General features: G+C 43.5%; 1 protein-coding gene across 9 annotated transcripts in view; it reads left to right on the top strand.

The window, feature by feature from the left end:
• Positions 1-17,831, top strand: part of IPCEF1 (interaction protein for cytohesin exchange factors 1) — a 50,667-nt gene extending 32,836 nt beyond the window's left edge. For all 9 annotated transcript variants that reach the window (XM_081187451.1, XM_081187448.1, XM_081187449.1 and 6 more), the window contains 7 exons: positions 3,797-3,870; positions 5,671-5,742; positions 6,630-6,691; positions 7,831-7,922; positions 13,280-13,667; positions 16,234-16,421; positions 16,746-17,831. In XM_081187451.1, the coding sequence (XP_081043577.1) occupies positions 3,797-3,870; positions 5,671-5,742; positions 6,630-6,691; positions 7,831-7,922; positions 13,280-13,667; positions 16,234-16,421; positions 16,746-16,949 (1,080 nt within the window). In that variant the 3' untranslated portion in view covers positions 16,950-17,831. The remainder of the gene's footprint in view (positions 1-3,796; positions 3,871-5,670; positions 5,743-6,629; positions 6,692-7,830; positions 7,923-13,279; positions 13,668-16,233; positions 16,422-16,745) is intronic.
• The last annotated feature ends 7,885 nt before the right edge of the window (positions 17,832-25,716 follow it).

The following is a 25,716-nucleotide window of genomic DNA, read 5'->3' as shown; positions in this document are numbered from 1 at the left end:
TCTTTCATTTTACTGTGGTCTTAGTTGTTTTTAATTGCTGTTTTCAGTTGTTTAAGTTTTTGTTATAAACTGTCCTGGAAGTCCTACTGATAGGCAGGACAGAAGTGGGTTAAATAAATTAACTAAACAAATCAAATCAAATCAAATCAAATCACAAATTCAAGTTCAATCTAAATAAGACTGGGGAAATCAATGGAAGGTCCAGTTGGCATTGGAGAATGTGAGTTGCTTGTAATGGTTGGGGGTCACGTCACACCCTCCCTTAAGGACAGAGTGCACAGTTTGAATGAGCTCATGACCCCAACATTGCTCTTGGCAGCTTCTAAGAGTATCCAACAGCCTCAGCACTATGACAAGGAAGATCACTGGCAAGATAGAGCCCCCTCCAGTTCCAAATTAGAAAGGAAAGTTTGGACGGATGTTTTTGGCAGTGGGTAGCTGAGGTACTCATACAATGGCTGCCCACCCTCCAAACGACCCTGTTGTTCCCTCCAGTTCTGGAGGAAACAGTTGGGACTGACTGTATTGACAATAGATGTGCAAGGCACCATGAATGCCTCAGATGCGCACTCCTAAAGCTCCAGTCTCCTCTCCCTTCTTCAAATGTTTGGAGCTGGAGAGCAGATTGCCCTTGACCTCCCACAGAGGTTCAGCAAGAAGTACGGTAGGTTGGGGTCTAAGGGTTCAAACCTTTCTAGGAGTAAGTCCCTTTGTACACAGTGGAACTTTCTTCCAAGTGAACTGCTTAGGTTTTGCACTGAAGAGGATCCTGGCAGCCACATCTCTGGGCTCCAGATTTGCTCAGATCAACAAATGGAGCCATGCTATTTACTTATTTACAAAAATGTATAATATCATAAAATATGATATAAGTTTAACATAATAAAAATCTCTAAGCGATTTATGTAAAAACCATACAAACAATAGCATTTCCTTTAAAAAGGCTAAAAACAGAACAAAACTGTGCAGTGTACAAAATACAGAATTGACTGTTAATTTTTCAATCTCTATTTTGTCCAGGAAAGCATATAAGTTTTTAAGAGGCTGCTGTCTCTGCCTCCTGAATTTCCCAAGGGAAGGCATTCCAATGAGTGGGTACCATTACCGAGGGCCTGTTGCTGCATTAACACCGGGGGATGAACACCTCCCCACATATCACCTGTCCACAAGATACGCTGCTTATAAAATGACAAGTAAAAAGTGTATATCTGAGAAAAAGAAAACCCTGTAAACTGAGACATGTGACACTTAAGGAATAAGCCACGCACAGAGAATCCCCTTGTCTCCCACCTTATAATTACACTGTGGAAAAGAGTGAATTTCTTCCTTCAGCTGGCTGACCTCAAGCCCTCTAAAGCTGGTACAAAGCAAAGACTTGGAACATAAAAAACATTCTGAGCCCATGAATATCCCTTGTGTACAAGAGGCATACATTTACAAAGTGTGACTAGGCAAATGTTTTGCTGCACACTGCCTGAGGTCCCCAGAATTTGACTCAGCCCAGAGCATCCTTGCATCAAAGAAGAGATTTCCCACACCCCACTTTGAAGCTCTGATTTGGGTTTCCCTTCCAGAATAGATGTTGGGACTGTCATTTTGCTGACAAAGAAAGTTTCTTTTGTGTGGAGCCCTGCAGGCTGGAGTTTGGTCCTGCAGGGAGCTGAAAGGGGATGGGAGCCATTGTTGTGCATGGTGTGTGTGTGTGTGTGCTTATTTCTTTTGAGCACCATCACTTTCTGATCAAACAAGTTTTTCAGGGCGGTTAATGGCTGGCAAACCTCCAAAACCTTTTTCACTAGTGGACTAAGGAAATGAGAGGGTATAACATGGACATTAATAGTCCTTTCATATTAGCCAAATGTAACAACCTCTGTGTTCATAAATAGCATGGATACAGAACATGTGGCTTTCCAGATTTTTTTTAACTGCAACTCCCATCATCCCTGCCTACTGCCCATGCTGGCTGGGACTGATGGAACTGGAGTCTAACAACATCTGGAAGGCACCTGGTTCCACACTGCTGAGTTATGGTGTACAGCCAAGTATCAGAAGCTGGGAGTGGGCAGTGGAAGGTTATCACTTTTTAAGCCTTGCTTTTCAGTAAACTCTCACTCCAGCAGGCCACTTGCCTTTAGCCCTCTTGAAATGACTGTTTTCATCCTTGGTTTAAAAGTTCAAAAGCTTCCTCTGCAGACAGAGGTTCCTTAGCATCACTCAACATCTGCTGTTTTCTGTGTTTTTAGGGAAGTCGAGGTTACCGTTTTGTGAGGGTCCTGGGGAAAATCCCTTTCGCCTTCACCTACAGATGGTGCAGCTCAGATTCTAAGCAGACATTTTAGTTTTTGGAGGCAAGGCATTCACGCATCTGTGCGTGGGTAGAAACTCTGCTCAAATAAATGGTGGTCATCTTGCTTGCCTGGAACACTCGTACTTCTTTGCGATGGGTTATATATTTATGAAGTGCGAATTCTGTTTCAGCCAAAAAAACTTGAGCTGCCCTGATGCAAGGAACCGTAACATAGCAACAACAGGCTGGTGCAGTGTGTCTCGTAGTCCACCAGTGAGCTTTGAGAGAATATAAGGATGTTAGCATTTGAAATGAATTCTGCCTATATTTGGACCCCTCAAACAATTACCCAAACACATGGGGGCTACTTCTCCATTGGCATGTTGATCAAAAATGATGGGTGTGGGACAGGCAGGGAGAAAACAAGGGAGGACTGGTTTGTTTATTTTTTAACCCAAATCTGTTTAAATAAAACATGAAGGAAGGGTGCTAATGCAAGGGTGGGAAACTACAGACCTGGGGGCCAGATGCAGCACTACAGAGTTGCCGCCTTAGCTTTTGGGACTCTCTTCAGAATATGCCCCTTCAGAAGCCTCACTGTCCCTTATCTGGAATGTGTCCTTGAACTGAGATCCTGCTTCTTGCTTACCTGGTTTGTTTTCCTAAAACCACTAACCTGTTGTCCCACCTTCCCTTTGCTTCCAGCTAGTACCTGCCCCTGGAAGGTACACATGATGAAATGTGCCTATTAGGCTGTAAAAGGTTCCCCACTCCTGAAATAACCGATTTGCCATGGTAGGAGGTGCTTCTGCCTGTACAAGTCAGAGCACCCCATTTCCCCACCCACTGCAGTCCTCCATGCCACATCCCATCATGTTCTGGAAGACCCACCAGACCTCAGGAGCATCTTTTCACGGGGAAGGGGGAAAATCAGTGAAATGTTGGATGCCTGGAGTTGCATGATCAAAAGCACTTTCCACTAATGCAATATCACATTGGATGCAGCCTGGAGAGACCTAATTAAATGAAGTTTCCCACTTTGAAATTTATACTTCTGAGCACACCTGGCTGGAATGTTCTCTTGAAATCTCATAATGCCTCTTGCTTGTTTGTTTGGAGGAGAGAGTGTGAAGAAACCACCCTACCCGAGATGAGTCCATTGTTTTTTGCAGCTGTTCAGAATACAGAGTGTGGTTGCTAATGAGATAAAATTTACTGCAGTCCAATGCAAATGGATGACTTGGTTAGTAAACATCTGAGCATGGGACTGCAGCAAAAGCCCTGAATTTTTGTTCCACCATGCACTACTGCCTACCTGCTTCTCCACATATATGCCCAAGAAAGGTATAAATTGCTCTTCTTATCTACTGTGCATTACAATTTAGATCTCAAGTTATTAGAAATTATTTCTGTAATCTGAAAAGCTTTCTGAAATCCAGTTAATTTCCAATGTCTAATTTCAATAAATTATGTAGCATACTTTAATATTGCCGGCTTATTTTGTCACAGGCAGAGAAAGCTGAAGGGTTCCTCAGCCTTCCAGAATTCACAGTGAATCAAGCGACAGAATGCAAGAAAAAGTAGTAAGTCTTTCATTCAACTTGGAGCCTTGAGAAAGTGAAATTTTACAAGCTGAAATGTGAACACAAGAAGATCCCTGCTGGATCATACCTAGGGCTCAGCTAGTTCTGCTTATCATAGATATTTATGTAAATAGAACTGTCCATCAGGACATAAACTCAACAGGCCTCCAATCATTGTTGTCCTTAGAGCATTGCCAATATTTCAAACTGATAGACTCCATTGAGATGAATGCGGGTGGAATTTATGGGAGCTTAATATGTTACTGGAAATCCTTGGGCTGGAATTCAATATCATGTTCTTCCAGTTGTTCCATCTACAAGTATTGCCACTTGCTAGATGGAATGATCCCTTCCTCCTCCCCCTGTGCATGGCTCGGGGCGGGAGATTGTCTCCTTATCCCCCTAAAACAATTTTAGGGGGCACATGGGAGGAAGGAGGAGGAAATACCTGTTGAGCAAGGATTTCCGCTGCTCAGTTTAATCCTGCCTGTGAAAATGTAATTAGGATCTTGCTTGGTTTTCCTTCCAAGGGAGGGTAGCACTTAGTACTGAGATATCACAGCCTTAAAAATGACTTCCCTACTGTCTCATTGGTCTGAAATCTTATGTGAAGGGCAGCCGGCTTTCCTTAGTTAAATATAAACTCATTGTTTTGAAGTAGTTATGTAGATACTCTTGTACTTTAAGGCTTATTGCAACCTCTACTGCAGAGCTGAGACCATTTATTCTACATATCTGAAAGATTGTCTCCATCCCCACCGACCCTCTAATAATGCATTAAGGTCAGCAGAGAGGACTGTCTCGGGAGTTGCATCATCCTCAAAAGTGCAAGGAGTGTTGGCTCAGGACAAGGCTTTCCCAATGGCAGCCCCTAGACTGACTAAGTAAAATAAATTGTCCAGTAGCGCCTTAGAGACCAACTAAGTATGTTCGTGTGCATGCACGAAAATCTGAAGCAGTGTGCATGCACATACCCAGAACAGCTTATACCCAGAACATACTTAGTTGGTCTCTAAGGCACTACAGGACAATTTTTTATTATTTATTTTGACTGCGTCAGACCAACACGTCTACCTACCTGAATCTAGCCCCTAAACTATGGAGCTCTCTCCTCATAGAGCCTCGTCTAGCATCTGCATTGTAAAGCTTTTGCCATATGCTGACGATGCCCCTCTTTACCCTGGCCTTTGACCATTAAAGTATATATGAACCTGTACTGGTCTGTTCTCATCCAAATGGTTTCACCAGTTTTTATAATTTTATCCTTTTTTTACCTGTTTAAAATTAAAATAATAACTATGTATTCCATTGTTGTACTCCACCCTGGAACCTTAGGGTGAAGGGTGGATAAGAAATCCAATCAATCAATCAATCAATCAATCAATCAAATAAATCTAATCACAGCTCACCTCTTTTAATTATGTCCTGTCTTGTTTGAAAAAGAAACATATATATGCAAAGTTCCAAACACCCCCCATGACACAGTCCTTTTTAAAGCACTTGAGAAAGAACATGCATATCTGTGGTAAATATATAAGCATTCATCTCCTTGTGAGGGCTGTCAAAGAGAGATGAATGTGCCCATTCTATTGTTTCTATGTGAACACGCACTCTGTAGTTTGAGGTTTACACAGTTCTAAGTGTGCCTGATCAGTGGAACCTACTCCTACTTCAGGCTAAGTGGTTTTTAAAAAATATTTTGGGATCATAAAGTCTTTGGTAAACTGACCCACGTACTCACTTTTTAAATCTAGTGTTTCCCATATATATGAATATATGTTTTTGTTTTTGTTTTGGAAGTGCTATGAAGATCATCCATCCACAGATCAAGACATTTTATTTTGCAGCAGAAAATGCGGAGGAAATGAACATGTAAGTAAAATCAAAAGTTTTGCTTCCTTTTTTCTTATGACAAAAAAGAACCATCTCTTTGTTGTTTCCTTAGTTGTTATGGGAGATGGTAGCCTCTGTCTCTTGAGTGCTCATAAAAGATTGCCCAACCATAAAGTATGCAGCTGATGGAAGGATTTCTGTGACTGTTCACCTTACAGTGTGCCATCAGCTGAAAGCAAAGTGGGCCAGCATGCAGCATGCACATGAATGGCAGAGAGCAGGTTGAATGTGATGTACCATAATGGCTGATGCTTGATGGCTTGTGTTGTGATACTCAGCAGGTAACAGGAGGAGATATCTTCAATCATTCTCACTCAATAATTGTAATAGGTGCTGTACTTGATTCATGGTTTGCTTGGGTTTAGTTTATTGCAGAGGTAGCAGTGTAGTGCCTTCCAGGTGTTATCGAACTCTTATTCACATCAGCCCCAGACAGCATGGCCAATGGCCAGGGGTGATGACAGTTGTAGGCCAATATAATTTGGAGAACTACAGGTTAGCCACCCATGGTTTATTGTACTGTTATCAAAATTCTCAGGGTGGAATCTAGTTGGTGTCCCTTATACTGACTGAAGAGTTTTTGAGCTGCTAATGGAAGAGGAAGCAAGGCAATCCTTGCCTCCTTCCCTGTTCTGGAAGGCTACCAAATTCTCTGGAGCCTATTTTCAGGGACTTTGGGGGAAGGAGGAGTGGGCAAAAATTGCTTCCTCTCATCTCCCAGAACCCTTTCATGATTGCAAAGGCACACATTGGATTTCACCCTCAGTTGAAGATGAGAAGTGACTTGGTAACTACCAAACCTGTTTTCTCTCAGCTTGGCTATTTCTATTCCATACAAATGTCTGTGCTTGCTTTTATTTTTTCAGATGGCTGAAGAAATTAGGTACAGCTGTCCTTGACAAACAAGCCAATAAAAAGAGTGAAGAAGGTATGCTCAAATGCAATATTTTGAATGGGATTGTTCTACACCTTTGTACCTGAGGAGTTTTCCAGGGATAACACATATGGCATTCAATATATTCAAAATACTCAGAGATGAATGTTCAGCTAGAGCTAGATGCCAACTTTTTAAAAATATATATGATTAGATTAGATTAGTAGTTATGAGCTTTGCAACGATATCCAAAAGATGCATTTTGTACTGGGAAGGAGGACAAAAAGGCCAAGGCTGTTCTAGTCTAAAGCTCTTATTCTGTCTAGGCACATAGATGCAGAAAAGAGAGGGGAACATCTTAGGAACAGAGGCCTTATCCTGAGTCATGCCATTGGGTCATTAAGCTTAGTATTGTCTACAGTGACTGACAGAGGCTCTCCAGGTTTTCAAATGGAGCACTCCCAGCTCTCCTTGGCAGAAGCAAAATTTCCTAGAGCTCCACAGCACTGAAGCTGGGTCTCCCTGCAAGGGCCAGACATCCTATTTCAGTGCATGAAACAAGACAAGGAATGTCCCAACCTCCCACCAGTAGCAACTAAGAGTTTCACTTCCCTCTTAAGTCTGATCTGAAGCAGAAGTTTATGTATTTATATATAGCGACATTCCTGCCATACATTTAAAGCACTATGATACCACTTTTTTGCCATGACTGTCCATTCAGAATGTGTGAGCATCAATTCATTTTTCATAGAATTAGATATAAAGTTATAGTTTATTTCCTGCAGAGCAACCTTGTTCTGAGAGGCCTGTTTCATCAGTGGTTAGAGGGTTTTTTTGGGTACTGCAGCTTTTTGCTGCCTTTCTAAACAGTAGCTCACCCTCTGCTTGTCCCTTATCTCTGACTGCGAGAAACTTTGTAAACCTGGAGCTTTTTTTAAAGCCTTTGTCTTCTTCCTCCTCTGCCTCCTCGTTCTTTTTTCATGCAACGCTGTGGAAAGATGAAAAGATAAAGAGAGATTCTGCTAATTAGAAATGTCAGAAAATACCCTTTGTTTTGCATACAGATGACCCTGACTGAGTCAGAGTCGGTATGTTTTGCTTTCAGTTCAGGTTACCTGAAATAAGTTTACTTTTGTTTCCAGTGCTATAATTGGCACGTCTAATGCACTTCAACTGTTGTGTTCTTGCTTCAGAGTGCTATAGCGAGAGCGAGCATGAAGATCTAGAAATAAACGTGGAGACGCCACCCCCTCCATATTCCGATCAGCTGCCGCCGCCTCATTTGGTATGTGTTATAGTAATTAGCTAGCTTCTGTTTGCTAAATGGCTTGTGCAAGTGTCGCCCTATCCAGTTCGCAAGATGCCACTCTGATAAGTAATCTGCAGTAAAGCCCTGTACATTTCTTCTCCACTCGGTATTCTTGCAGGGGGCCTGTTGTGAGATCAGTCATACGAGACAATAAATGCAAAACACTCCTTCACCATTTATTAATTAAATTGTTGTCCCATGTTTCCCCCAAAGAGCTCAAGGTGCTATACGGGTTCTGCCCCCCACCCCCATTTCCCCCCTCACAACAGTCCTGTAAAATAGCTGAGGGTCACTCAGGGAGCTTAGACTTCCATTCTAACCCTGGCCACCAGAAGGGTCACTAGTACTGCATCCACTGTGCATGGTGGCCAAAATGGAAGTCAGGCCCACAATGGGCCTGATGCCGTCACCTGAGGGCATTGGGGTCAGCTTGGGAACCAACAAATCCACTCCCAGCTCAGTCCCTCCCTGCCCTCAGAATCCCCTGTTTTGGGGCATTCCACTGACTGTCACCCACTAGTATCCTACATGTGGCTCTCTTGCAGGGCCGGCCCACCCATGAGGCCAGGTGAGGTGACCGCCTCAGGCGGCAAAAATCCGCAGGGGCTGCGGATCCCAATGTCATTCTTTCTTCCCTCCTGACGTAGATCTTCACTCACCCCTTCTTCCTTGCAGGGAGGCTAAAGAGTAGGTTTTCCCAGGGGAAGCAGCGGGGCAAACTGTGTATAGAAAGCACAATAAAGCCAGAAAACCTCTCAGACCCATTATTTCAAGGCATGGGGCAAGCGGAAGTATGGACGAGTTTTAGTCCGACATTCTCGCCGTCAGACCACAGTGCGGACGTCTCTTGGCTAAATACACTGTTATATGCTGAAAGCAAATAACAGTTATCACAGCCAAATAGTTACTAAAGCCTTCCCAGGCAGCCTTATTTCCTTGTGGTTTAGAGAAAAGAACAAGCCTTTCACAGCATGTAGCACATGGCTTAGCATTGCTACAATTCTGCCAGAAGTTTGTTTTTAAAAATAAATAAATTTGAGGCAGGTGTACAAAAACCCACTTTGCTTTTGTTGAATCAAATGCATCCCAGGATGGCTCTAGCACTTCCAACACTAGCACATTCTTTTTTCTCACAATGCTGCAACAATTTTGAACCAATCTTCTTCTATAACCTATTCCACCCCCCTATTCACTGAGCCCAGTTGATAGCAGTTTCCTCTAAATAATGGATTTCTGTCCTTAAATAACTTCGCATCCAGGTAGAGCTCGGGATGGCAGGTGCTTGGCTTGTGCAATTGTCAGTAATGCCAGACTTTGCTGGTGCTAAATTTGGTTTTATAGTGTTCGGATATTGGGTCATTCTGCTGCCAACACCCTCTCCTAATTCAACCCCCTTGTGTTTAAGGAAGATAAGGAAATCACTGGCGCCTCCATCCTCATTAAATTCAAGAATAAGCTGGCAGTGGATAAATTTACAGTAATAACAAATTAAAGATACAGGGTTGTATCCAGAGTTACCTTTCTACATAGAGAAAGTCTCCTGTTCACAGAAGTGACTCCATAATCTAGTGAGTTGCTTGCAGCTCAGGTATGCTAGCATAAGCCAAAGCAGGCTGCTGTTTGTTCTCAGTTTCATATTTCACCACATGGCTTATAAACAGCAATATAAAGCCATATTAAAATGTAATATTAAAACTTAACGGTTGATTATTATTTTTTGCATAACAGCAGTGAATAAAGCAGCCTCATATTATTGAACCTCAACCACTGTCCCATTCCAAGGACAGAAATTATTTCCCTCTCCCGTAGTGCTATTTAACAGGCATTAACCTCTTCCACATCTTTTGACATAGTGAAGTGCTTGTTAATTTCATTCTAACTTCAAGGCCGCTAACAGCAGTCAGTCTGCCTGCTTCCAACATGTCTGCAAGATCATTCCTTCCCATCAGTTTCCCACCCCCCATCCCCATCATATGAGAACTTGTAGGAAGGACTAGGATGTAAGACCTGACAAACTTTTTCCTCCTTTTTGATTGCCCCCCCATAAATATTATTGAGAGTTTTTATCGTACTCCTTTTTGAGAAAGCTACTGAAAGAAAGAGGTAGTGAGTTGTAGGCCAGAGGACAGCAAGTTCCCTTGATGCAGTCACCATTCTTTCTCTGTGTTGGTGCCCTGGGCTACAGCTCAGCTGATATACCGGGGGGGGGGGGGGTGCAGTTTGGGCCTGAGGCCTCTAATCGCTAATCATAAGAGCATAAGATGAGCCCTGCTTTATCAAACCAAAGCCCTATCCAGTCCAACATCCTGTTTTCACAGTGGACTACCAGGCGTCTACGGGAAATCGACAAGTAGGACATGAGAATAACAGCACCGTCCCTGCTTGTGATTCCCAGCAACTGGTATCCAATGACATTTTGCCTCTGTTGCTGGAGGGAGTACATTGTCCTCGCGACATTTATTTATTTAAAATGTTTCTATATCACTTTTCCTCTACAGAGAAAACACCAAAGCAGTTCACACTATTGAAAACAAAACAATAAAACCCAACTCATAACTTCCCAGTAATCAAGGCATCATGGTACTCACAGGGTACCATTTTGAGGTTCGCTTCAGATGCCAGGATGTCTTGAGCCGGCCCTGGAATGAGTAGGGCCAAAACTTTGCTGTTGCCTCCATTTTTAGAACGCATCATGCAGATTCATAATTTTGTGTTTTGCTTTCACTGCGTGTGCTTTTCAAATGTGGGGATCCCTGTACAGGCAGAATGTAAGTATCTAAAGCAGGGATAGTCCGTATTACTCAGTGATTATGTGATCATTTACTGGGTAATTAATTCCAAGAGTAGATGTGCTTCTCTGTGTTTAGCCACCAACCAGATGGAAACAAATGCAGATTAGTATTTTGAGGTGGGGGTGGGGGTTTTGCAAGTTTCCTTAAACAGGCAAGAAAATGTTTATTTGCAAACTCCCCCATATCTACTTGAATGGAACAGTCATTTCGAGACAATAGACTACAAAGATTTCCAGGTGGGCTGCCAAGGTGCAGCATATCTCATTAGTCTGAAATAGACCCCTCAGGGCTCATTAATCTTCCAATGAATACTTTTTCCATTTACTAACACTAACACCTGCATTTTATAATATTCTTCCTTGGGTGGTTATTGATAGATGGGAGTCATGAAGCAGTTGAAAAGTTAAGTGTAGATCATTTTAAGTAAGAAAATCACGGGGATAATAATTTCCACTTTTTATTTTACTGTTGAATAAAGTCAGTTTGTGATATAGAAAATTGCTCAGTCAAAAGTTCAGAGGGTTTAAAAAACAAATGCTTATGAATGGGAAAAGGGTGGTTTATTCTTGCAGCTTCACAAGTAATATGCACCATCTTCAGCAGTTATCTGAAGCTCCATGAGACTATTAACATCCTATGGCAGGGGTAGGCAACCTAAGGCCTGGGGGCCGGATGCGGCCCAATCACCTTCTCAATCTGGCCTGCGGACGGTCCAGGAATCAGTGTGTCTTTGCATGAGTAGAATGTGTCCTTTTATTTAAAACGAATCTCTGGGTTATTTGTTGAGCACAGGAATTTGTTCATTTCCCTCCCCCCCCCCAATATTGTCTGCCCCCCCCAAGGTCTGAGGGACAGTGGACCAGGCCCCTGCTGACCCCTGCCCTATGGTATTTAATGCTCTTAAATTGAGTTGGTATGCTTGGCTACAGACTCCTCCTGCCTTGCATTCCATTTTGTGATCTGCTTCAACAAAACACTTTATTTCTACATATATAAATAGGAGGGAGATTTATGGCCAAAGCAGATGAGCAACATTTCATTGCTGACTCTTCTGAGTCTGTTAAGTCTTATTGGCATATAGTGTATCAAGATCTGTTCCACTTCACCACAGCAACATTTCATGTGGCATTTCCCCCCAAGTTAAAACTACAGATATACATTCTTAAGCATCCCAGGTATTAATATCATTGCCTAGGAAGGAGCATGTCTCTCCTTGGTGTGTCTCATGCATCCTTCTACTTTGTATTCAGCCTGGAATAAATGAACTCCCCATTTACCTTTTAGTCCTACTTGTATCAGAACTCTGGACTATCTAAATTGTTCTAAAGATTTATGAAGTCCAGAATATTCAAGCCTGGAAAGCAGACTGCTGGGCCAATATGGCGAAGCCAGAGCAGGGAGACTTCAACTGTAGCTGTCATGGGGAGATAGTTCCTGGAATCTGTCTGGATAATATTTATTAACTTGGCAGCAGTGGAGGCCTTTCTCATTGCCTCCAGCTCATCCCAACTTCTTTCTTTCTTTCTGGCAGAATTTATATGAGGTGTACTCCTTCTTTGATTTCTTACTCAACCTTCACTGTATGGTCCCAGGCGTGGCCTAAAACAACATAAAAATACAATATTAAAATCAGTTAAAGCATTTAATTAATTAGTTAGTTAGTTAATTTCTAAATCACCCTCCATCCAAGGATCACAAGGTGGTTTACAATACGAAAACACAAAAATATGTAACGTTGTAACAGGCAAAAACAACACCTCCCTCCTCCAGGTTAAAAGCCTGTAAATTGTTTAATTAGCCATAGGATCAAAATAATAGTATGTGTGTTGGTTATATCCTGCTTTATAACTCCAAGTGTTTCTCAAAGCAGCTTGCAAAAAATTCTCACAATAAAATTAATATCAAAGAAATGCTCCTATGGTGACAGGGATTATTCAGGTGACATTTCTTCTTGATCTTCCTTGATTGTTCTCTGAGGTAAAGGAGAAGGACTGGGCAAGTGTGTGTGTGTGTGTGTGTGTGTGTGTGTGTGTGTGTGTGTGCCAAGAGTCAAAAGCCAGGATAAAGGGGTGAGTTTTCAGCATATGGCAAAAACTATAGAAGGGAGGTGCTCATTGCACCTCTGTGGGGAGGGGATTCTGTGGCATAGGAGCTGCCATAAGAATGCCCACTCTCAGGCCACTACCCCTGACCTTCTGAGAGCAGTAGAACTACCAACAAGGTCCCCTCTGCTGATCTAAACCCCTGAGAAAGTCTGTAGGGAAAAAGACAGTCTTTCACACATTTATGAGGTTCTCTCCATGTCTACCTGATGCCTTCTGTTTAAAACCAGTACTGTTTGGAGGAAACAATATTTGGCTGAAACTGAGGCAAAATTAAGCAAAGGAGCCATACCACTCACTTGTATACTATATGGTAGCCCCAAGTTCACAGGTGAAGAGTATGATTTCAAATTCGCTGATCTTTGTCCCTTTATATTGCCACACACGACCAGCTTCTGACTTGACTTTATTCCACCCCCACCTTCTTGTTTATTCTCAGAAACAGGACCAGGAAGAGCCTTCCTTGACATCGCACGCATCAAGTGAAGTATCATGTTCTTTGTCCTCACCGGAAAGCCTGATGAAGTCTGAAGGATCCTCATCTTCCTCGTTGTCCAAAGTATTATATCCAGATAGACAGTCGTGGCTCGACATCGTGAACAGCTCTTCCCCTGGGGAAGAAATGGACAATCAATCTCCATCTGCCTCTGGTGACTCTCAGGATACTGATCACTTGGTAACAGGCTGTAACAAAACACTGGAAAGTGGGACTGTCAAACCCGACTGCAGCTTTCAGGTCTCTTTGAATGAGGCTACATCTACATTACGCAGTGCTAAGGCTAGCCTACCTGTGCCTAGAATAGCAGCATCGAAAACTCTGCCTAAAGGTGAGTCAAGCAGTAGATGATCTGTTGGCCCTACAATATTGCTCTTCCTGCCTGACCCATAAAGCCTGTTTGCTTTACCTGCAGAGAGTCCCAGGTTCAGTCCCCAGCATTTGGTGCCATATCTACTCTTAAGTTGTAGTGATTGATGCCCCCTCTTCTTTCATTTAGTGATAGTATGGGTGAAGGAAGCAATGTTATTTGTTGAAACCAGTCTAGGGCTTGAAATGAATGATTTTTGTCCGTATCAAATTGAATGACCAATGTTCAACTTAAATCTCACTTCACAAACTCCTTCTTTTACCTAAGGAGGTGTGTGTGTGTGTGTGTGAAAATTGTGGGACCCCATTATCTTTTCCTCTATGGAAGCAGCAGCACAGGGAAACTGATCCTGCCCCCCACCCTGCCCCACAAACAAACAAAAAAAGGGTTAAACATTATGTTTCTGTTCATCCTGACTTGCATGCAGCCTGCCAAGACTACTTCCTGGCTTTAATATTTTTTTTAAGTAGAGGAGGAAAAATAAACAGAAATCTCTGTGGCTTCTTGTTTGTGTATGAGACTGTGAGGCTATAAACAAGCATTTTGAGTACGTGGCCCTCTGTCCATAGGCTTCTCTTCTAATTTACAGGCCTTTTTTGGGGGGGGGGGAGCAGTGTCCAACCACTGCCATTTTTATTTCCTTTGGCAGTTGTTGATGCAGCAAGGCTGGTTATAATAGAGAACAAAAAAGGGGGACGCTTTAGAAAATGAAACATCACTGCAACATAATGAGGCATTATTTATAATAGTATAATAGCCCCTCCAACTGGTACTCTCCCAATGGTTTAGACGTAGGCTGTGCAAATGCCATACTTTTACAGCACCTCCTTCTACAAAGAATCCTAGTAACTGTAGTCTGAGTCCTGGAAACTCAAGCTCTTTGAGGAGTAAGCCATAGTTCCTAGAATTTGTTGAGTGGGGAATGAGCTTTAAACGTCTGGTGCATATACAGTGGTACCTCGGTTTATGAACTTAATCCGTTCCGGAAGTCCGTTCTTAAACCGAAACCATTCTTAAACCAAGGCACACTTTCTCTAATGAGGCCTCCCACCGCCGGTGCCCTTCCACCATTTGGATTCCGTTCTTAGACCGAGTAAAGTTCCCAAACCAAGACAATATTTCCAGTTTTGCGGAGTTTGTAAACCAAATTGTTCTTAAACTGGACTGTTCTTAAACCGAGGTATCACTGTACAGCCTACAACTCCCATTTGCCACAACAACCCTGTGCTTCCTGCAAGCTCTCCTTGAATGCCCCTACAACTTTCATAAATCTGGGGAAGGGATGCACTGGGGGGAGGGCCTGAAGTAGCATGAAATCTTCATGAGAACCCTGGTCTATGAGGACCATTAAATGTTTCTATCATATGAGACAGAGCTTGTTGCTTCATTCTTGGGGGGAGGGGGGCAGAGTTCCTTGCCTTGAGGGGAGGCAGGGTGGCTGGTTACACAAGAGAGCAAGATCTTTGGTGTACTTTGGTAACTGCTAAGTGGCATTGTGCTGGTTCTAGGGGTGACCACTTCCTTCCTCTAAACTTTAACTGATGTTTTCAAGCAAATGTTCAACGGCGATAAAGGCTCAAGTGCCTGATGAACATAGGTTTTGTTCTGATATCCAGCACCACAATGGACACCCTAATTTGACATCATCAGAGTTGTTATGAGTAGGGCTCTATAGACTGTTTTTGTTGTGATTTTCTGTATGTTACACTCTCTCACACACACTGTTAATGTTTAATTATTTAAAATATTTTTTCTATGTTTTTAGCTATTCTTATTTTATCTGTAAGCCACCTTGAGTCCCTGTCAGAGAAAGAGGTGGGGTATAAATAAATATAAGAACAACAACAATATAACCCATCGATGAATTTTTTTTAAATTTTATTTTACTGAGTATAGACTAAATGAAACACACACATTCACAGCTAATTCTTGATCTGTGGTCAGTGTATGTGAGTTTTCATAAAGCTGTCACAGAAACACTTTATGCAGGTGTACATTTATAAATTCTGATGCGACTTTCCGTTAATTATATGCAACTGCTTTTTACAATGAGTAGGAAAGATTTTTTTTTTTGCCATAATTAGGGAATGTTTAATGAGGCAGTGATATGCACAGGAAATGCTGCTGCAGCAAATTGGCCCCAGTATTGCTCTTTCCTGTCATGGTCTTGCGACAGACACAACCAGCTCTTTTCTTCAGTATTGTCTATATTTAGCTCTTGTCTGAGTACAATTGACAGGGTGTTATCTTTGTGCAGCATTGCAAAATCACTAAATGCACACGTTAGGAAGTAGCCAAATACAAATATTTGCAGATATACCATAGAGCTAAATCTTTGCTGTTTTAAATGTGGGGAAAATAACTTTAGGAAAACTCGGAAGAGATTAAAACAAAGCCTCGCCAAAAAAAAAAAAAAATCCTTTGTATGGTCACTTGAGAGCTAGTAGACAAATAAGGAGCACACTTAGTACAACTCAGTAGCCCTAGGACTTGTTGCTAGACACAGCCTGTCTTCTGTCTTCTACAGATGCAAAATGTTCCGTAGATGAAATGGAGAAACTTTACAAGTCCTTAGAGCAAGCGAGTTTGTCTCCCATTGGGGACAGGCGACCTTCTACAAAAAAGGAGCTGAGAAAATCCTTCATCAAGAGGTGCAAAAACCCAACTGTTAATGAGAAACTCCACAAAATCCGAGCACTGAATAGTACGTTAAAGGTAAGTGTTTATGGAGTTGTTGTGCTTCAGCTGTTGTTGAGGCATTTAACTCATTGTGTGTAATTTTTAGCAGCCTCAGAAAATCCCTGAAATCATGATTGTGTTTACAATGTGGGTATTCTTAAAAAAAAATATGAAGGAAGATGTTATCTTCTTTGGTCTGCAGAGCTTGGAGAGGAGAACATTAGGATTGGACAACAATCCAGATATGAGAGACCTCTAGTGGTCAACTCACATTTCCAGTTTCACGAACTTCTCTTTCTTTCTTTCTTTCTTTCTTTCTTTCTTTCTTTCTTTCTTTCTTTCTTTCTTTCTTTCTTCTAGTGCAAGGAACATGACTTGGCCACGATTAACCAGTTGTTGGAGGATCCTGAGCTAACAGCAAGGAAGTACAGGGAGTGGAAGGATTCAAACACCATGTTGGTCCAAGATATCTATCAGCAGCAGGATGTTCTGAATACGCCTGAAGAAAATAGCAGAGAAGCAGAGATGATGCTGCAACCATCTTTCATCGAAAGCACTATCTGAGAGAAGTGGACCGTGTGGTACTTTCCCCACACTGTTTGTCTTCATTTACAAATAGTTTAAGCTGCTACAGTTTCCGGTTTTGTTTTTCTAGTGGAGAACTCAACCCGTTAGCCAGAGCATTATTTCTTATCTCAGTATTAGGAACATAGGAAGCTGCCTTAAGCCAAGGCAGTCCATCTAGTTCAGTGTTGTCTACACTGGCCGGCAGGAAGGGATTTTCCCCAGCCCTTCCAGGGCACGCCTGGGATTAAACCTCAGACCTCCGGCATGCGAAACAGATGCTCTACCCTGAGCCCTGGCTCCTCACCATTCTATCTTCCTTTAAGTGAGTGATTTACCTTATCTTCCTTCAAGACAGAATGCCACTACCCAAGTGGTGACATCACAATGGTTCTAGTCTTTGTGAACTTCTGAGGAGAGCAATTATCTGGTGGACGGGAGTTGGAATTCCATTTTTTAAAAATGGCTGACCTTCATAGCACAAACGTTTTAGCAAGCACAACATCTGGACATTAAGGGTTTTAAAGAGTATGTACATAGTGTAAATAAGAAGTTCATGGTTATTTTAAAGTTTGTTAAGAGAAGTAAAAAAATAAAAAGTTGTAGAAATGCTGCCAGGGTTCAAAAAAACAAACAAACCACCCTTTTGTTGTAGCTTGTCTAAACTTCCATAAAGATTATAACCTCTGCTGATGACAGGATAGTGCCTGTCTCCTGTTAAAAAGCCTTGTCATCTGTTGAGTGAACACCTTTTGCAGTCATAGCATCACTGTATTTATGAATGGCCAGGAATAAAAGCTGTTTCCTTACATCATCTGGGGAAAGTTGCATTTGAATTGTTTTTCATGCCAAAATAAATTCTGCAGCGTTTTGCAAACTCTATTAGGTTTCTGGGTTGTTGTTTTTCTGTTTTATGGAACAGAGAGCTAAAGATTCTTACAAAAGAGAAAGAAAAAGAAAACTCTTCTCAATATGAAAATGTATACTTTGCAGGGAGCTTCAACAGGATATATATATATTTGTTAATTTGCAGCAGAATGCATCTGGCTGACTTACCCTACAAATGCATGTTGTTGCTTACTACCCATATTCACTGTACAGTATTGCTAAAGAATCAGTTTTGTCCCTGGTGCTGACTCCAGCCATTAAAGACAATGCTTCTTCCACTTTGCAGAGCATCTCTCCCCTGGGTTTAGTTTCAATAATATGCCAGAGTGTGACTGAATGTTGGGAACCCGCCTGAATACCAGCCTGCATCATATGTTCACCTGCAAACCTTTTCTGCATGATAGGAATTTTTGTCCATCCATCTCCTGCCCACAATGTGGTTATAGTCAGTGATCTTGTAGTGAAATGGATCATGCAACGATGCTACAGGTGATATCACATCAGTGAATAAAATGATACAGGTCAACACAGCCAATCAAATCTTGCAACATGATGATGCCATTGAAGGCAGCAAAGGGCAACATAGAATTCAGGATAAATGAATCTTTTTACAAGGACTGGCAAAAATGAAAAGGAGAAGCACATTTTAGCATTACCCTCCCCCACAAAAATAATTTTTAAAAATGGTTTGGTTTTTTGGCTCAGTTCCAGCTGAGTCCCAGAAAAGCAGTTGACCTGAGGAATCTCTTAGTTTACAAATAAACAAATAAACCCATTGTAATTATAGAAAGCATTCTTTAATTTATGTGAGGTGAATTTTCAAGCAGGAAGGAAGGAAATTCTTCGGCTTTCTTGCGACGTTAAGTTAGAATAGTATTTCCTGGCTTGTGTGAAGCACTCGTAACGGAATATACATCTCCAATTAAATTTGTTCCTCTTGACTGAGCTGTTTTTTGGATTGGGGCAAGTACTGCTTTTTAATAATAACAGCTTCCTGACATTGTCCCAAAGTCCCCCACTCCACTGCACGTGGGAGAAGGCAGGCTGAAACTGCTTTTGCCCTTGAGATTTCATATAAAAAGAGACTGAACAACTGTTTCTTTTCTTTTCTTTTTCTTCTGGTAAAGACAAGACAATCCAAATATGAGTGTCAGTCTGGTATACATTGCAACCAGCAGTGCCAACTTGAATGAAGTATTGGGGGAGGCATTTAAGCCCTGCTCCACATAATTGATCACAAGATGTGCAGATGCACACTATTTGAATGGCAATGCCAGTCAACTTTTGGGGGCCCTCAAATATATATATATATATATATTTGGGGGGGCGAAGGGCCATCAGCCCCTAGCACTGGCTCCTATGATTGCAGCAGGTCTGGGCAAACCCAGGTCAGTGGTCAGGTGTGATGGGGTTGTAGTTCAACCAGATCTGGAGAGTACCACATTTTACAACCCCTCCTCTAAGCACTTCGCCACTCTGTTTAATGCCAGTAGTGCTGTTGGAAGGGACCCAGAGGGTTCTCTAGTCCAATCCTGTGCAATGCAGGAACCACAGCTAAAGAATTTCTGGCAGATGATCCACCAACCTCTGTTTAAAAACCTCCAGTGAAGGAGATGTCAGTCTACCTGAGCTGAATTAAGTACTTCCTGAAAAGCACTCCTCCCAGAGCAATTCTGGCTTACTCCCAGGTAAGTGTGTATAGGACTGCAGCCTAGAGATTGCACCTTTAGTAAAAGATGGCTTCCATTGTGATTGCAAACTTAAGAATTGACTGAACATGGTAAAGAAATGGGTTTAATTTATTGTCCGTGACATGACTTATTCTAAATGCTTTTAAAGATGCAAAACAAAGTGTTCTAATATCTATGACAGCAGAATATGGTACCTGAAAACTGCTTGTATCACTAGAAAAAGCAGTATGTGTGTTTGTGTGTGTGTGTTTCTCTCTCTGCTGGGTTTTTGAAAATGGCACACAAGCGCAACCTGCTGGGTTTTCATGGTACTACAAGGACTTGTTAGAGTATATTTTCCTTTTTGTTCCTGTTTTGTAATATGGATGCGTTTATTTGATCAACTGAAGATGCCTTGGCCAGAGGGCAGAATATAATTTACTTATATTTGCATAAGTAATGGGTTTCGCCTATCCATGTCACACTGAAGCAAAGAGATGCAGCTATTTCCTAGCTCTTTGTAAGCACTTGGACTAAAAGCTTTATTGAACTGTGCTGATATGTGCTTAGAGGCAGAGACCCACCACAATGCAGAGCAATAACTCCCAACCCTTAGAGTCATGGTTCAGTTCCAGCCATGACTTGTCATGCCCTAGGCATAATTTCTCACATACAAACAACCCTTGTTAAAAATAAATTTCACGTAAAGGTGTTGGATTTCTTTTCTAGATGAGTGCTATGGCTAGCTGGCTGGTGTTTGTTTTTGCTTTGCACTAATTCATAAACTAGCAAAGCACCTATGAGAGTGATGGGCTGGTTCTCTGACAGATTGTCCTGAGGAAGAGACCTCTCTCTTCCTCCTTTATTCTCACCACATATTTAAAGCGCTAGGATATCACTTTAAACAGTCATGGCTTTCCCCAAAGAATTCTGGGACCTGCCATTTGTTAAGGGTGCTGGGAGTTGTTAGGAGACCCTATTCCACTCCCAGAGTTCCCTGGGAGGAAAGATTGCTAAAGCGCCCTGAGAATTGTAGCCCTGGAAGGGGAATCTGGGATCTTCTAACAACTCTCAGCCCCTTTAACAGAATTATTATTATTTTTTTGGGGGGGGGAGCCATGACTGTTTAAAGTGCTTTCATAGTGCTTTCAGTGTATGATATGAATGTGCTTATTCTCTCCACCCTCCTGCCCTCCCTAATTTAGAACCCAATTTCTCCAGGAGAAGGTCATTTCACCAGGAACATAGGAAACTGCCTCAGGCCTTTGGTCCATCTAGCTCAGTATTGTCTACACACTGACTAGCAGGGCCTCTCCAGGGTTTAAGGCACGGGGCTCTCTTATTCCTACATGGAGATACTGAGGATTGAACCTGGGGCCTTCTGCATGCAAGGCAGGTGTACCACCACAGTGCTATGGCCCTGGCAATGTCAGCTGGACACAGAAATCTGAGGTGAACCCAGAACCAGAAGCTGTGGGATGAGCCAATAGCCAGGCTTAAAGAGCAAATCTGAATCGGAGGACAAGTCAGTAATGAAGGATACAGGAATATACCACAGCTCAAGAAGATCGTTGCTCAAGGAAGACTCAGCTGAATTGGGGAACCCTTTCTACTCCTTTCTGCCCAGGGGTTTCCACATGGCTAATCCTGTGGGAGTAAATCCCATTGAACTCAACAGGGCTTACCAAGAATCATAGTTGGATGGGATCCTGAAGGTCACCGGGTCCAACCCCCTGTATTTCAGGAATGTCAACCAAAGCATCCACAACAGATGGCCACCACCCAACCTCTGCTTTAAAACCGCCAATGAAGGAGAGTCCACCATCTCATGTGGGAGTCTGTTCCACTGCCAACCAGGGTGGGTGGAGTCAGTCCAGGGCTGAGGGAGCTTTATAGAGAAAGTTGTCCATCGCAGTTCAGTATTTCACCACATGGGGAAGCTGCACACTGATTAAACACCTTCTGCTAAGCGATAGCTTAGGATGGGAGCCTGCCCATTCACACCCACGAACTACAAGTTGGGTGAGTTGGCTGGAGCTGGTGGGATGGCAGGTGGCCTCTGGAAGGTTGCCCACAAGGGTGAAAGGGGTTCCCCACCTTTGAGGAGCAGGTGCAAGAACAGGCCAAAACAAGTCAAAACTTTGACACTATTAGTCTCCAGCTTTTTCTGTTCTGGGACCTACCTTTAGCCCAAACATGAACTTGAGGACTAAGATCTCTCTCTTTTTAACCCACATATCTGTATGTGGTACTGATGCTGCTCCTGCAACACCTTAGTTCAGCAGGGATGTGGAATCTGTAATCTTGGCCAGCATGGTTAATGGCCTGGGATTTGGGGAGTAGTAATAGTAGCGGTGGGTAAAACCTCAGTGCCTAGGACTTGCCGATCGCATGGTTGGCGGTTCGAATCCCCGCGGCGGGGTGAGCTCCTGTCTTTCGGTCCCAGCTCCTGCCCACCTAGCAGTTCGAAAGCACCCCCAAGTGCAAGTAGATAAATAGGTACCGCTTTATAGCGAGAAGGTAAACGGCGTTTCCGTGCGCTGTGCTGGTGCTGGCTCTCCAGAGCAGCTTCGTCACACTGGCCACGTGACCCGGAAGTGTCTTCGGACAGCGCTGGCTCCCTGCCTCTTAAGCGAGATGAGCACGCAACCCCAGAGTCGGACACGACTGGCCCGTATGGGCAGGGGTACCTTTACCTTTAATAGTAGTAGTAGTAGTAGTAGTCGTCGTCATAGTAGTAGTTATTTGAGTTTATATCCTGCCCTATACCCGGGGGTCTCAGGTCAGGGCGGTTCACAGAATAAAATCAAGATATAAAACCACAAAATACCTAATAAAAATAAAAATAGCAACCCAATACCCCCGCCCCCAAAAAAACACATTTTAAAAGGGCATAGGATGTCAATCGGGTCAACCAAAGGCCTGGTTAAAAAGGAACGTTTTTGCCGGGTGCCTAAAGGTGTATAATGAAGGTTCCAGGCAAACTTCCCTGAGGAGGGTATTCCACAGACAGTGAGCCACAGCAGAGAAGGCCCGTTCTCGTGTTGCCACCCTCAGGACCTCTCGAGGAGGCGCTGAAGAAGGAAGAGGAGTGGGAGGGGAGTGCACCGCCCCCGGCAGCATGATCCCCGTGGGGTGCCATCGCGGCTGCCCCCCTGCCTGCGCTGGGCACCACGCCCCTGCAGGCAGCATGCCACAACCCCAGGATGCACACCAGACCTGCCCCTGCCTGCTCTCCACCCCCTGGTGCTGGAGCATGAAGCTCCCCCACTGTGAGGAGGAGGCACATGAAGAAGGGCCTTGGAAGGTGATCTCAAGGTTTGGGTATGTTCATATGGAAAGAGGCAGTCCTGAGCCGATTAAGGCTTTATAGGTCAAAACCAGCACTTTGAATTGGGCTCGGAAACTAATTGGTAGCCAGTGCAGTTGGACCAGGATCGGTGTAATATGCTCAAACCGCCTTCCTCCAGTGAGCAGCCTGGCCACTGAATTCTGCACCAGCTGAAGTTTCTGAACCAACTTCAGAGACAGCCCTAAGGAACAATGCATTGCAGTAATCTAACCTTGAGGTTACCAGAGCACAGACAACAGTAGTTAAGCTATCCCTGTCCCGCAACATCTGGAGGGACACATGTCCTTTTACCCTTGCAGTAGTGATCCCAGCCCACCAGTTGAAGACCAATCACTCACACAGAGTGCTAAGCCAACCCTGGTTTCCTGCCTCAATTTCTGGTGCATAGCAGGGCAGACTAAATTTGAAGAGGACAGTAATTCATACAGTGAATCTTTATACTCATGGAAGTTGTAGTGACCCCTTTCTTCCCCCACCCCTCTTTCTGTTCAAACTCTGCCCTTGCCTGAAAGCCTCTCCCTTTTGTTCACTGTCCTATGACATTCTCTTCCTTTCCACTGCTGAGTGTCTCAGGCAACCAGGTACTTCTCATAAGGCAAAAGTATCACTCCCATAAGGTAAAGGTAAAGGGACCCCTGACCGTTAGGTCCAGTTGTGCACTCATCTCGCTCTATAGGCCAATGGAGCCAGGTCATGTGGCCAGCATGACTAAGCCGCTTCTGGCGAACCAGAGCAGTGCATGGAAATGCCGTTTACCTTCCCGCCGGAGCTGTACCTATTTATCTACTTGCACTTGACGTGCTTTCGAACTGCTAGGTGGGCAGGAGAACTGCCGACCTTCTGATCGGCAAGCCCTAGGCTCTGACCCCATCACTCCCATAAGACCAACACTAATTTTTTAAAAAAGAGGTTTCAGACCTACTGAGTTTCTTTTCTATTGCTGAGCTCAGCATGAAAGCTAATTTTGTTAAATAAGACCTATTCCTGTTCTTGTTGCAACTGCAAACTAGCCTTGATTGCTAATTAAAATGCAGAATTTATTGAGCAATCTAACCTAATTATAGGAGATTATGTGTGTGTGGTTTTTGTAACGGTAACTGACTATGAAAGCTGATTTGTGACAAAGATGTTTTCATAAGCGTTGTAGTTTCAGGGGTTTTTTTGTTTTTGTTTTTTTAAAAAAGGACAATTCAAAACCAATGGGTACATGAGTACCTTTAGATATTCCTCAATGCTGAATCTAAAAAGTATTGTAGTGAGTTGTATTGTCAATAAAATATTTTGACATGGGAGGCAGAAAATGATATGGGACCTTCTGTCTATTATCTCCTAGAAAGTTCCAGTCAGAAGCCCCACTACAACGAATGGTTGTGCAATTCATTTCAGTGAGTCTCGCTGAGAAGAATTTTTCAATTGATTTGGCCCTTTAGGTCAATCTCTCAGTGTCACAGGAAATAATACTCCAAATTTACTTCTTGAAGATGGTTACATAACCTGCTTCATGGTCAGGTTGCTTCAGGTGACTAGGGCTATAATCCAATACCCTCTTACCTGAGAGTAATCCCTAGTGAACTCGGTTGGAATAATAATAATAATAATAATAATAATAATAATAATAATAATATACCCCGCCCATCTGGCTGAGTTTCCCCAGCCACTCTGGGCGGCTCCCAATCAGTGTTAAAAACAGGACAGCGTTACATATTAAAAACTTCCCTGAACAGGGCTGCCTTAAGATGTCTTCTTAATGTCAGGTAATTATTTATCTCTTTGACATCTGATGGGAGGGCGTTCCACAGGGCGGGCGCCACTACCGAGAAGGCCCTCTGTCTGGTTCCCTGTAGCCTCACTTCTCGCAATGAGGGAACCACCAGAAGGCCCTCGGCGCTGGATCTCAGTGTCCGGGCTGAACGATGGGGGTGGAGACGCTCCTTCAGGTATACAGGACCGAGGCCGTTTAGGGCTTTAAAGGTCAGCACCAACACTTTGAATCATGCTCGGAAACGTACTGGGAGCCAATGCAGATCTCTCAGAACCGGTGTTATGTGGTCCCGCCGGCCACTCCCAGTCACCAGTCTAGCTGCCACATTCTGGATTAATTGCAGTTTCCGGGTCACCTTCAAAGGTAGCCCCACGTAGAGCGTGTTGCAGTAGTCCAAGCGTGAGATAACTAGAGCATGCACCACTCTGGCGAGAAAGTTCGCGGGCAGGTAGGGTCTTAGCCTGCGTACCAGGTGGAGCTGGTAGACAGCTGCCTTGGACACAGAGTTAACCTGCGCCTCCATGGACAGCTGTGAGTCCAAAATGACTCCCAGGCTGCGTACCTGGTCCTTCAGGGGCACAGTTACCCCATTCAAGACCAGGGAATCCCTCACACCAACCCGCTCCCTGTCCCCCAAAAACAGTACTTCTGTCTTGTCAGGATTCAACCTCAATCTGTTAGCCGCCATCCATCCTCCAACCGCCTCCAGGCGTTCACACAGGACCTTCACCGCCTTCACTGGTTCTGATTTAAAGGAGAGGTAGAGCTGGGTGTCATCTGCATACTGATGAACACCCAGTCCAAACCCCCAGATGATTTCTCCCAGCGGCTTCATATAGATATTAAAAAGCATGGGGGAGAGGACAGAACCCTGAGGCACCCCACAAGTGAGAGCCCAGGGGTCTGAACACTCATCCCCCACCACCACTTTCTGGACACGGCCCAGGAGGAAGGAGCGGAACCACTGTATGACAGTGCCCCCAGCTCCCAGCCCCTCTAGACGGTCCAGAAGGATGTTATGGTCGATTGTGTCAAAGGCCGCTGAGAGATCCAGCAGAACTAGGAAACAGCTCTTACCTTTGTCCCTAGCCCGCC

The sequence above is a fragment of the Podarcis bocagei genome, assembly GCF_964188305.1.
Source record: "Podarcis bocagei genome assembly, chromosome: 3".
NCBI lineage: Eukaryota > Metazoa > Chordata > Lepidosauria > Squamata > Lacertidae > Podarcis > Podarcis bocagei.
Note: the sequence above shows the minus strand (reverse complement) of the source record. Positions and strands in the feature narration are given on the sequence as shown.